Raw genomic sequence first — 12,613 nt, 5'->3', positions numbered from 1 at the left:
ATTGCAGACCCACATTTTGGCAAGCCTGACTTATTCCCTGACCACTGTACAAGCTGCCAATCTCAGTAAACAGGTTCTAGATGTTCTACATGAGGCCAGGCGCCCTAGTACTAAAAAGTCTTATGCTGACAAATGAAAAAGGTTCTGCACCTGGATCCAGGCTAAGGGAGCCGACACGGCACAGCCCACCCTACCTCTCATCCTGGATAACCAGCTGACCTCCTACACAGTGGTCTATCCTTTTTCTCTATTAAAATTAATGCATCTGCTATCTGTGTTCATTTCAGCACTGAGCTACCTCTTTTCTCACACCCTCTCATCAAACAGTTCCTCAGAGGGGCTAGCAACTTGAGGCAACCCAAAAGAGCACCTATCCCAGCTTGGGACCTAAACTTTGTGTTTGAGAAACTCACCCTGCTCCCCTTTGAACCAGCAGCTTCAGCAGAATTAAAGTTTCTCTCATGGAAGATAGCCTTGCTTCTGGCCATCACTTCAGCAAGAAGAGTATCTGAGCTACAAGCACTAATGGCTATAGAGCCCTTCATCATTTTCCATGCTGACATGGTCTCCCTCAGGACTAACCCAGCCTTCATGCCAAATGTGGTGTCCAATGTGGCTCTCAACCAATCCATTCATTTGCCCGCCTTTTTCCCTAACCCACAAAACAAGGGGGAAAAATACTGCACTTTTTAGATGTGCACAGACCACTCAGATTCTGTCTAGACAGGACTAAATCATTCAGAAAGACTGATTAGTTGTTAGTCAGCTTTGCTGCAGGAGCAGAGGGCAAAGCCATATCCAAACAAACCATTTCCAAATGGATAGCACACTGCATCCATTTCTGCTACAAACAACACAGGAAACCTCCCCCTAAGGGGGTCAGAACTCAGTCTACCAGAGCAACCTCCACCTCTACAGCTTCCTCAGCGGAGTCCCCACCAGGGACATCCTGGAGGCTGCAATATAGACATCTGTTCATACCTTCACCAAGCATTACCACCTGCCTATCTTTTCCAAATCCAGGGCAGGCTTTGCCACTGCAGTCTTGCAGGGCATCCTAGCCAGCCCCGAGTCTTCTTGACTGCCTCCACCCTTTTCCTCAGCTTTGGGAATCAACCCAAATGTGATGACTGCAACAGTGAAACACAAAGAACATAGTACAGTTGTGTACACTTCCATAAATGTAGATGTTCAAGTGTATTCACTGTTGCAGTCCTGGTTTCCCTCCCTCCACCCCCCCCTTTCTCTGTCTCTCTTATTACAAGGAATGTTTTGGTGTTTACTTTCTGCTGGTGGGGTTCTTCCACCATATCCTGGATCACACTTTGTGGCTCCTGACAATTATGGCAAGAAAAACTGATTATACTACTGACGACCTGACCTCAGTCCTGAAGTGACGGCAACTGACGTAGAAATACTAAGCCTCTGGTATTTGGGCCGACTGAGGGCTACCCTGGCAGGGATAACTCAAATGTGATGACTGCAACAGTGAATACACTTGAACGTATACATTTATGGTAAGTGTACACAACTGTACTTTTGCTGCAAACCTCCCCTGTAACATTCCCCCATATATGCACCTCAATGGATGGTTCCGCTCTTTAGCTCCTTCAGTTATATTCTCACATAATGCTATGTGTAAACACTATAATTTTCATATTCCGTGTATGCTTACAGTACCTTCTGAGTACTCTCGGTGATGTAGCATTCCCACCACCATGTTCTTCAGCATATCACTACATCCAGGACCCACTGAAAACAGTCTGACTGCCACCTTGTCAAAGCCAGATAGAATAAACATACACTTCTGCTTTCCTCGCACACTGCTGTACAAGTCACAGTCTGCACATACAACATAAGAGCAACATACAGTTGCCTTTGTACACCATGGCTACATACCAGTGTTCATCATTTTAGCTATTTGTTGTATTTTGTCACAACATGATAATGTGGCATCCTTGGGACATTCATTAGTTAAAGCATCACTCTTCTGATGTAAATGAAGCACTTATCAGTGTTCTACTACAACACATTTTAAATTAGTTTTGTTTATAACTTAGGCTTTAAGTGGACTTGAATTGTGGTATACTAAAATATGTTTTCCTTAACAGCGTCTGCATTTCTTTGGTTGACTTTAGACTAATTAATGCCCTAAATTTTTTACACTGTTCTTGGCATAAACTTGCAGCATATAAAAATTAAACTAATTTTTATCTGCATTTCTTTCTCTCTGTATCTCTTTCTCTCTGCTGCAGACTGCTGTTCCTGCAATCTCTGTTCTAGATTTGGTATGTTCATTCTGCTTCATTTCCTGTTCTGTGGTACTTTTTCTTCTGTGCTGTAGTTTGCATGCTGCTGCTTCTGCAAAGTTTCAGTTTTGGTTTGTGACATGCATGAATGATGCCATGCAATTTGCTGCCATTCACAACAAGTTCAAAGTGAAGTAATGCTTTAACCAGTGCCTGTTACTGAAGCTTATTGACTCTAAGGAACAACCAGCAGCCCGTACCATAGAGCAAGTCTGGCTTGTTTCACTGAACACTCCTAGAACTGTGATATTAAGCACTCAGAACTGTCTGACCACTGTCTAAGTAACAATGATACTTGCACTATAATTTTGCTGTACCTGTTTGTTCCATGTGTGGTGACTTTGCCTTTTCTGAGAAGTCTGTGTTGCAGTGGTGTAAGCCAACATTGTTTCCAGTTTTTTTTTTTTTTTTTTTTTTGTTTGCTAGCAGAGTAGTTGGATTTGGTACAAGACCCTTTCAGCCATAACCAGGCCAAATGGCAAAACCAACAAAGATGTACAAATATATATTTCAATTTCAGTTAGGCACAGAGAAGTTTAAGAATGATTGCGGTTGGTATTACAGTTAATATGAATACACATTACAGATCTACATATGTTAATATAAGTGCAGAATGCATAAAAACAGGAAAGGACACGTCTTTGCAGTAACTGAATACAATAATAAAGTAAAATCAAGGTAATCCAGAGGTATGAGATATCAGAGGTAATGCTGTCATCTTAAGATACTTTGACATGATTCAAGTCATTAACAACAAATGAAATGTTCAAGTTGTACACCTGTGTTGCGTGGACATTGAAGATCATCATGTAATTAGTATGTAGTCCAATGTCCTTAAAGCAAACACATTTATGTATTTTTAAATAGGATGTAATTTCTTTTGCTCTTGTCCCATGGTGCAGGGGGTCTGCTCTCCACACTTGTTAGCTCAGCTCAAGACAGTTTCATCATGAAGATCTTCAGAGCTTTACCCCCAAAGAAGAGTACGCTTCTCTAAGGCTTTCAAGTATTGATGGTCAGCTTGTGCTTTCCTTGGCTGGGCATCCAACTCCCCTTTGGGGAAAAAAAACATGCAGTTTCTTAATTTTGTTGATGTTTTACTACTTTCCTGTTCAGGAAGGTTATTTTAAAGTTAGGAATATGCTATTTTAATTGACTGTCTCAAGACTGTAATGTACTTTTAAATGGAGCACTCGTTTTTCCTATCCTTTTAAAAGTGATGTAAAGTAACTGAAAATATTTTTTTTCTGTGGTGAAATTATTTTTATTTTACTTTTGTGGGACTGCCATGGTGTTTGCTTTGTACTGTATTTTTCTGTCAAAAAAATAATTTTTGTGGCTTGGTAGAGTTTACCTACATTTGCTGCGTGTCTTCTCTGGGAAAGAGGAACCATCTTTTGCTTGACCATGGAACAGACTACCAGTCCCATGGTCGGTCATTCTTCCAACCACAAAACGAAAAAAATTAAGCAAACAGTCTTTGCCACCAGCAGAGCTGGATCTAGCACTAGGCGACCTAGGCAGGTGACTAGGGCCTGTGTTGGCTGGGGGACCTGCTTCCCTTGTTTAAAAAGGAAGAATCCCTTCCATAAACAAAACCAGCCCTGGACCCCCCCCCCCCCCCATCCACATGAGAGATTTGAGTAGCAGACTAGCAGTACAGAAAGAGAGAATTTTCTGCACAAGGGAGAGAAACACAGCAGTAGCAGCATTTATGAGAAAATCTCCAACAACAGAGGAGATTGCAGAGAAATGTGTGTGTAACATCATTCACTTCTTCCTGTATGTGAAACAGCAACTGATTAGTTCCAGAGGAGATAACACAGAGTGAGTGAGTGAGTGAGTGAGTGAGTGAGTGAGTGAGTGAGTGAGTGAGTGAGTGAGTGAGTGAGTGAGTGAGTGAGTTTAACGTCCCAGTTACTGTCTAGTTAAGTGACTTTGCTCAGTCAAAAATTGAGCCTTAATTACTTATAGGCAACTCTCTTAAACCTCCACACCAACTGCCAGATCTCCTTAAATTTTATTTTAAATTTAGTGAATTCCTGAACGTTACAGTCTAGCAGTGTCAGTCATAGAGTTTCTTAGTTGCATTATTCATAGTCAGTTATAGCGGTGCAACAGGTAGCACATTTGTTTTCGGTGCAGAAGGCTGTGGGTTTTACTCCCACATGAGGTAGATTGATTACTGACACTAAAGTGCAGCACCGGGGAAGGGATGCTGAACTCATGAGTGTGTCTTCCGTTGGATGAAATGCCTTGTAACTATGAGCTTGTTGTCATTTTGCCAAGCATTCTCTGTTGCATTATCACCAACAGATCAGTTTTTAATGTAAGATAGGCAGTTACAGCAGGTACTGCATTTGTAGGTAAAGCACTGAAGTGCCAATGTGTTTTGCCAGTAGTGACCCTGCATTAGGAATAGTTCTCTTTAATGTAGAATTATTCAGGTGATGACTTTCACTTCTGTAGAGATTCTGCATATTGACTAATACTGGTGGAATATAGTGACAGCAGTATGAGTGACTTCTTTTGGTTGAAATGTTCTGAAATGGGTAGTCTTTGGTTCATACAGTTTGTTTCACTGCTTACTAGAAAAATGTTCAAAACTATAAATTTAAAACACACTGACAAGTGTTGCTATATTAAATTATGAACGTAATTTAATACAATCAGGAAGGTGAACAAAAGAATGTATGCAGTTAGGCATGGTCCCAAAAATGTGTGCAGGGGCCAATGGTTTGCACACAACCCAAAAGTACACTTAATCTTCCACTGGCCAGATCCATTTTCTGTGATTGCGAGTCTCAGTGTAGTTACAAAGAACATGCGATCTGAAGTAGGCAGACTTCATTTGTCTGCAACCTGTGGGTATCGGATCCGACCTCGGATCCGAGCCGGCATTTCAAAAGCTTTAGGCTCCGAGCTCCTAGCTCCTCCCTCTTACCCATAACCCCTTGCCAAGCCCTGACTGACCCCAGGTTTCGTTTGCCGCTTTCAAGTTGCGACGGATTCCAGAGCTCCTAGTACAGATAAGCTGTTTTTGACAGAAAAATTTACAAAAACCTTAACTTTTTTAATTTTATTAGTTAGAAGTGATTGTATTAGGCTTTCCTCTCTCTTTATTTTAAACTTTTCTCGGGTTTTGCGTAGTTTGTGTGTGTTTGTTTGAGGCCTTTTAGGGCTTAAAATGTCTGAAGCCCATAAGGCTGTGTTCTCCAAATGTACCGAGTGTGGTCATAAGCTGTCCCCAGCGGATGGCCACACTGTCAAGTCATCTTGGGGTTGAACACCTGTCATCTGGTTGTACTATTTGTGCAGAGTTCAACCCCCGAGCTTTGAGGGAGCGGAGGTCGAAGCTGGTGCTGGCGGGACTTCTCCCTCCAGATACCGCCCGGCTTCTGCCCTTCTACTCAGCAAACAGTTGCTGTGGGCTCTCCTCCTCCGGCTGGGACTCAACCTCCCTCAAAATGCCGGAGGAGAGAGTCTTCTAGGGAGAGAAGAAGGAGAGGCACAGGAGAGGCACCACAAGCGGAGAGCCGAAACTTCCAGTTCGGCTCCTCCATCTAAGCGGCCTCCCTGTGCCTTCTAGCTTTCCTCCTCCTCGGCTCCACTCCCTCGGTTCTCTCCTGGGCCCGAGGAGGAGGAGGCTAGCCCTTCAGCGAGGTCCCAGGCGGCTCTCTAGGTCGCCGGTGGCCTCCACCAGATCCACATTCTCTATGAGTGAAGCAGATATGGACCGGATGATGAGGAAATTCATCCAGGCCCAAATGCAAATGGGAGTGCTCCTAGCCCCCATCCGGGAGGGCTTGACCTTTTTCGCCCCTTTGGCTCCTTCTCCGACCCATACCATGGGTTCGGAGCTGTCGGCGCCGGGCAGAGTTGGATCCGGGGGTGGGTCGGATCCGATAGGTCGGCGCACCTCGGATCCGTCCCATCCCTTGAGTGCTTCAGGTACTTCGGACCTGACCTCTCGGAGCCGAGGGCCGGGCCAGGGGTCCGAGGGAGCTGGTGTGTCTTCGGCTCCGTCTAGGTCGGAGCACACCGGTCTCTCGGATCCGATGGTCTCGGCTCCGGCTCCGATCCGTGCGTCGGATCCGAGTGGGGGTCGGCTCTCGGGGTTTAGAGAAGCCGGCTCCCCCTCGGCTTTTGACGTAGTGGAAAGGGCACTGTTGAGGACTACCGGACCCCCGGTCCCTGCCACGGCTCCATCCCGCACTCGATTGCAGTTGGGCCAGGCCCCCACCAGCCGGTCCCAGGGACAGCCCGCCTCGATATCCCAAGTAGTTCCCTTGGAACATCCAGCTGCGGAAGAGTACTCCTCGGACAGCCCCCCCGAAGAAGTACCTCGGAAGCGTAAGTGCAAAAGGAGGCACATGGACTCCCGAGTCCGTTACCGAAGACACAGACTTGGATGAAGGGAGGGCTCCCAAGGTCACCCCTGAAGACGTCTCATTTGGAGACATTATGGAGATGTTGAGGATCAGGGGTGGTCTGCCCCAAGGCCTCCTCAGACGAGTCTGTGTTCTTGGAGGCATTGAGGCGGGCCCATCTACCTCTTGAGTGTCCCCTCCTGCCGACCCTCTGGTGGACCTTATATCCATCAGAGCGTGGAAGGATCTGGACACCGTTGAGCCTGTACCTAAGCGTCCCGACCGTATCCTTTCCCCTCCGGCGGACCGCACTCACTGGAGCAAAGGCCCCCCAGTAGATGCCATGATGATGGCTGCAGCCACTAAGAGGAGTTGGCCCAGGAGAGTCCTCTATGCATCCTCCGGGCAAGGAGTCCCTCGATGGATCGCATTGGGAAGCGAGTTTTCAGTTCAGCAACCTTCTCTTTGAGAGCTGAACTACATGGCACGTCATCAGGATGCAGCGGGATCTGATTAAAGAATACGCTGCATCTCCCCCAGAGTCCATGTCGAGTGAGGATAAACAGGTATACTCCACCCGAATGGCCACTCTTAGATCAGTCTCAATACATCTATGCGGCTGCTTTCTCACGCTACTGAGGGAGCTGCTAGAGCCAGCGGAGCAGGCCTAGTCATGAGGCGACAGGCCTGGCTCCGCCACTGTGATTTTGCAGAGCCCTTCAAGGCGACCTTCGAATGCCCCTTTCGATGGTTCTGCCTTATTTGGCAAGACTGTTCGCGAAACATTAGTCCAGAGCGAAAGGACGGAAGACGCTGTCTGCCGTCGGAGTCCGCTTCTCAGCTCCCCAGAGGTCCTTCTCGAAGAACCAAAAGGGACAGAAGAAGATGTGGTTCCGGAAATCGCAGCAGTCCCAACCTGCTCCAGATAACCAGTCCTTCCGTGGCAGAGGAGGACGGGGAGGTCGCCGTCCTAGAGGCAGGGGGGCTCCTAGCAACTTTGGGTCCAGAGAACCTTTCTCTGATAGGCCCACGCAGCAGCCCTGAAGGGTTGCCCGGCTGTCCGTCTCTGGAGGCAGTCGGGCGTTCGAGGCACCTGACTTCTTGGGAGTCCATCACAACAGACCGTTGGGTGCTTCGTGTGATATCCAGAGGTTATGCAATTCCCCTGTACAAGGTTCCCAGATCTCGCAGCCTCCCAGATGTTCCACCCGACCAAAGGGAGGCAGCAGCTATCGAAATCAGACAGCTGCTAGAAAAAATAGCTATCCAGTCGTCCCCAGATCAAACCGGGTCAGGGTTTTACTCCAGGTTCTTTTTGGTGCCAAAGAAAACGGGGGACTTAAGACCGATCTTAGATCTTTCCCTGCTGAACCTGTCAGTAACCAAGCAAAAGTTCCGGATGGTCACCCTTCAATCTATACTCCCCCTCTTGAGGGAGAACGACTGGATGTGCTCCATCGACCTCAAGGACGCGTACTACCACATTCGCATGGACAAATGGTCCAGGAGGTTTCTTCGCTTCCGGCTGGGAGCCAGTCATTATCAGTTCAGGGCCCTTCCCTTTGGTCTCACCTCAGCCCCCAGGGTGTTCACCAAGGTCTTAGCTGTTGTAGCGGCCCACCTGAGGCTCCAGGGATTACAGGTCTTTCCGTACCTGGACGACTGGCTCCTGACGGCATCATCAAGGCATCTTCTGTGCTCAGCCAGGGACTACTTTCTTCGACTAGCCCCAAGGTTGGGCATCACTGTCAACTGGGAGAAATCTTTGCTGCACCCCACACAAGTTATAGATTTCATAGGAGGAAGGCTAAACACCAGGTCAATGCGAGCCTTCCTCACTCCAGACAGAATTACCAACCTGAAGTGTCATGTAGCAGCGGTCCTGCAACCATTTCTGTCTGCAGCTTCGGTCCTGAGGGCCCTAGGTTCGATGGCGGCAGCTATCCCGCTTCTTATTCATGCGCGCCTACGCATGCGGGTTCTTCAATGGACCCTTCAGGTTCAGTGGTCCCTCTCAGTTCCTCTCAACTCTCCGATAGCGGTCAGCAGAGCGTGCAAGGACTCCCTTCTTTGGTGGCTTCTGTCTCCGGAGCCCCTGACAGGGAGACCTTTTTGTGCTGCTTTTCCCCGAGCCACAGTGACCACGGACGCTTCCTGCCTCGGGTGGGGGGGGGGCATTCTGCGGGAAAGATTGTCCAAGGCACGTGGAACACCACAGAGACGTCGTTGCATATAAATGTCCTGGAAATGAGGGCGGTGCTCCTAGCGTTGCAAGCACTTCACCACGTTCTTCCTTCAGGGACTATTGCGATTCAGACAGACAACATGTCGGTAGTCTGGTACATCAACAAACAGGGAGGAACCAGGTCCTATCCCCTTTGTCGAGAGGCTATGAGAGTCTGGGAATGGGCAATTTCCACCAAACGCTTTCTGGTAGCGACGCACATTCCGGGAAAATCCAACATCCTTGCGGACAAACTCAGTCGCACCATTCTGTCACCTCACGAGTGGTCTCTCAATCCTCAGGTAGCGAAGAAGATTTTTGCCGTTTGGGGGCAACCCTGTTGCGATCTTTTTGCCTCTCCCTCAAATGCCAAATGCGACAATTTCTTCGCTCTGCTTCCCCCACCAGGGGAATTCCCGAGAGATGCTCTGGTGCATGCTTGGCCTCCCGGTCTCCTTTATGCCTACCTTCCACTACCTCTGATGCAGAGGCTTCTGCAGAAAGCCAACAGTTTGGGGAGCAGAATGATTCTCATTGCCCCGTTCTGGCCTCGTCAACCCTGGTTCCCCTTTGTATGGTCTCACAAAATCAATCCACCCTGGATTCTGGATCCGATTCCGGATCTCATCTCCCACCCCCTGGGGATTTCGGTTCCCAATCTACACACCCTGAAATTGACAGCTTGGCTGCTCCAGTTCCATCCTTGATTAGGACTCCCGGTATCTCGTCACCGGTCAAGGCCATTTTAGTGGCAGCTCATAAACCTTCCACCAGGCAGGTTTATAGGAGTAAATGGAAGAGATTCTCTATTTGGGCGGTTCAGAGAACTTTGGATCCTTTCTCAGCACCTATGTCAGCAGTGCTGGATTTTTTAACAGATCTCTTTCATCAAGGGGCAAGCTCTTCCACGATTAAGGTACAATTGGCAGCCATCTCACATTATCACATTGGTCATGAGACAGCTCCCCTCATGACAGCTAAATTGTGCAAAACCTTTCTCAAAGGGATTTTTTTATTGAGGCCTCCAGTCAAAGAGATTGTACCACCTTGGGATCTATCCTTAGTTCTGCAAGCCCTTACTGCTCCTCCCTTCGAGCCTGCAGCCTCTATAGACCTAAAGTACCTTTCTTGGAAGACTGCCTTCTTAGTAGCCATTACTTCAGCCAGAAGAGTGTCTGAACTTCAGGCTCTATGCGTCAAGCCGCCTTACCTTTCTTTCTTTCCAGATAGGGTGTGCCTCAGGACCAATCCATCTTTTCTTCCGAAGGTCTCTTCAGAATCTAATATCAACCAGTCAATCAACTTACCTGTGTTTTTTCCCAAGTACTCAAACAAAGGAGAATACAAATTACATTCCTTGGATGTTCATAGACAATTACGATTTTATATTCACAGGACAGCTGGTCACAGGCAATCAGATCAGCTGTTCGTCTCCTTTGCTAAATTTGCTTTGGGTAAAGCAGTGTCGAAAGTCACACTATCTAGGTGGATTGCTAATTGTATTCTGCAGGCTTATGACACTTCAGGTAGACCTGCTCCACAGAGGGTTACGGCTCATTCTACTAGGGCAGTCTCCACGTCAGCCGCTTTTAAGTCCCGTGTGTCATTGGATGATATCTGCGCGGCAGCTACTTGGGCCTCACCTCATACCTTTATTTCTCATTATAAAGTGGATGTTGTTTCCAGAGGAAGAGCATCCTTTGGCTCAGCGGTGCTCCGGAACATCCTTCCATGACGGCCGCCCAAGATTCAGGTAGCTGGGGACTCTGTCCCACAGGTTGCAGACAAATGAAGTCTGCCTACTTCGGATTTAGAAGTTATGTACTCACCATAACGTTCCATCTGAGTAGGTGACTTCATTTGGATGCAACCATCCCCCCCTCCATCCCCCTGACCTTTATAGAGCGAGTAGTTATGCTTTTGTTCATGTACTGTAGTCAGTATTATTTAGGCAAACTCAATCTGAGGTCAGTCAGGGCTTGGCAAGGGGTTATGGGTAAGAGGGAGGAGCTAGGAGCTCGGAGCCTAAAGCTTTTGAAATGCCGGCTCGGATCCGAGGTCGGATCCGATACCCACAGGTTGCATCCAAATGAAGTCACCTACTCAGATGGAACGTTATGGTGAGTACATAACTTCTAATTTTAAGGGCAGAGAAATTTACTGTTGCACATTCTAAGTTTGTTTATATTGTGAGACTGTATTCTTTTGTTTAGCAAATGACTATCGGTGCGTTTTTGCTTAAAAAAAAAAAAAAAAAAAAAAAAAAAAAATGAAATAAACTTTTTAAATTAAATTCAAGTATCTGTAATCATTGTAGAAGTAGAGAAGAAAAGGAAAATAGCATGCACACTGACAGGTTTGAACAGTGCTTTTGGTAACTAGGGAGGAGATAGCCAAGCAACGGGATACTGAATGGCTGCGGGGTGGGGGAGGGGTGAATGATGATCCATTACCCTGCCTAGGGCCTCATTTGACCATGATCTGGTTATGGCCACCACAGCAGGCTAACAATTTTCATCAGCCACAGGTGGGTGACTCTACTGTAGCCCTTTGTTGTACCTCAGACCAGTCATCTTTTACTCCATAGTCCTCTGGTGTAGCACCTATGGCCACTATGGACCGGGGGTTAGCTACATTCTCTCCGGCTGTTGGGATTCCCATAGTGGGCAAGAGAGAGCCACCCTTGTCAGTCCTATGAGAAGGAATGGACTTGTTGTGTCAGAATTCTGTACCTGTCCCTGGGGAGGTTGCTGCTGCCACTGGTAACACTGTTGGCCCCATTTTTCTTGTCAAAGTGAAACAAAAACCAAGCATGTATCCACTCCTCAAATTTCCTTCGATAGGAGAAGTAGTCTGGGTCTGGGATTAATTCAGGCTATTTAGCCTTCTTGTAAAGTAGTTTATGGTGAAAGAAAACAAGGATTCCTCTCTTCTAGAAGCACTTTAAGAGTCTGAATCTGTACAGGAAGATACATTTTTTGTCCCTCAGATTTCTCATTCAGATATAGAGGAGAGCTCAGTTTCTGACTCTATCTGGGGGGTTCTCGTTCGCTGATAATATTCCTAAGAATGTGCCAGTGTGTTCAGCGGTAGAACTTTGAATTTTCAATGAGACCAAAATCTTGAAAATTCAAAACACTGAAAACTCAAAACATTGAATCCCGTAACATTGAAAAAACATAGGAAGCCAACATTTAATATATGCCAGCACAACTAGATACAGAAACAAATAAAAAAAACTAACCATATTACACTTCTCCAAATATCCCCCACACCCCCTGCTACTTAAATATATCAACTCTGAGATTGCACTACACAGAAAAAAATGGCAAACAGTACCATTCTGGGCTACATGACTGCATGTTTAAATTGTAAAAAAACTATCCTCAACCTTCTGTTAGAAACACTACTTCACTGCTAAAACATTACACATTACTATATATCTCTGCGATACTTACCGGAGTTTCATAGGTAACCTCAGTCATGCTCCCTTCTTACTTGCTATACTACAGGATAACACATCTTAGTGTAGTGTAGTGGGATCTCAGAGTTGATATATTTAAGTAGCAGGGGGTCTGCAGGGGGCTTGTCCCCCTGCTTATATTTGAAGAAGTGTAATATGGTTTGCTTATCTGTTTCTATATGTAGTTGTGCTGGCATATATTAAATGTTGGCTTCCTATGTTTTTTCAGTGTTATGGGATTCAATGT

General features: G+C 46.6%; 1 protein-coding gene across 12 annotated transcripts in view; it reads left to right on the top strand.

Annotated features, from left to right (window-relative positions):
• Nucleotides 1–12,613, top strand: part of AFDN (afadin, adherens junction formation factor) — a 3,286,836-nt gene that overhangs the window by 2,979,063 nt on the left and 295,160 nt on the right. For 6 of the 12 annotated variants that reach the window (XM_044063191.1, XM_044063175.1, XM_044063156.1 and 3 more), the window contains one exon: nt 2,256–2,288. The exons of the other annotated variants lie outside the window; for them this stretch is intronic. In XM_044063191.1, the coding sequence (XP_043919126.1) occupies nt 2,256–2,288 (33 nt within the window). The remainder of the gene's footprint in view (nt 1–2,255; nt 2,289–12,613) is intronic. 12 annotated transcript variants of the gene reach the window in all.

This window comes from Protopterus annectens, chromosome 1.part0 (assembly GCF_019279795.1).
Source record: "Protopterus annectens isolate FY-2018-M chromosome 1.part0, PAN1.0, whole genome shotgun sequence".
NCBI classification, from domain to species: Eukaryota; Metazoa; Chordata; order Ceratodontiformes; family Protopteridae; genus Protopterus; species Protopterus annectens.
This window is presented reverse-complemented; position numbering and strand designations above follow the sequence as displayed.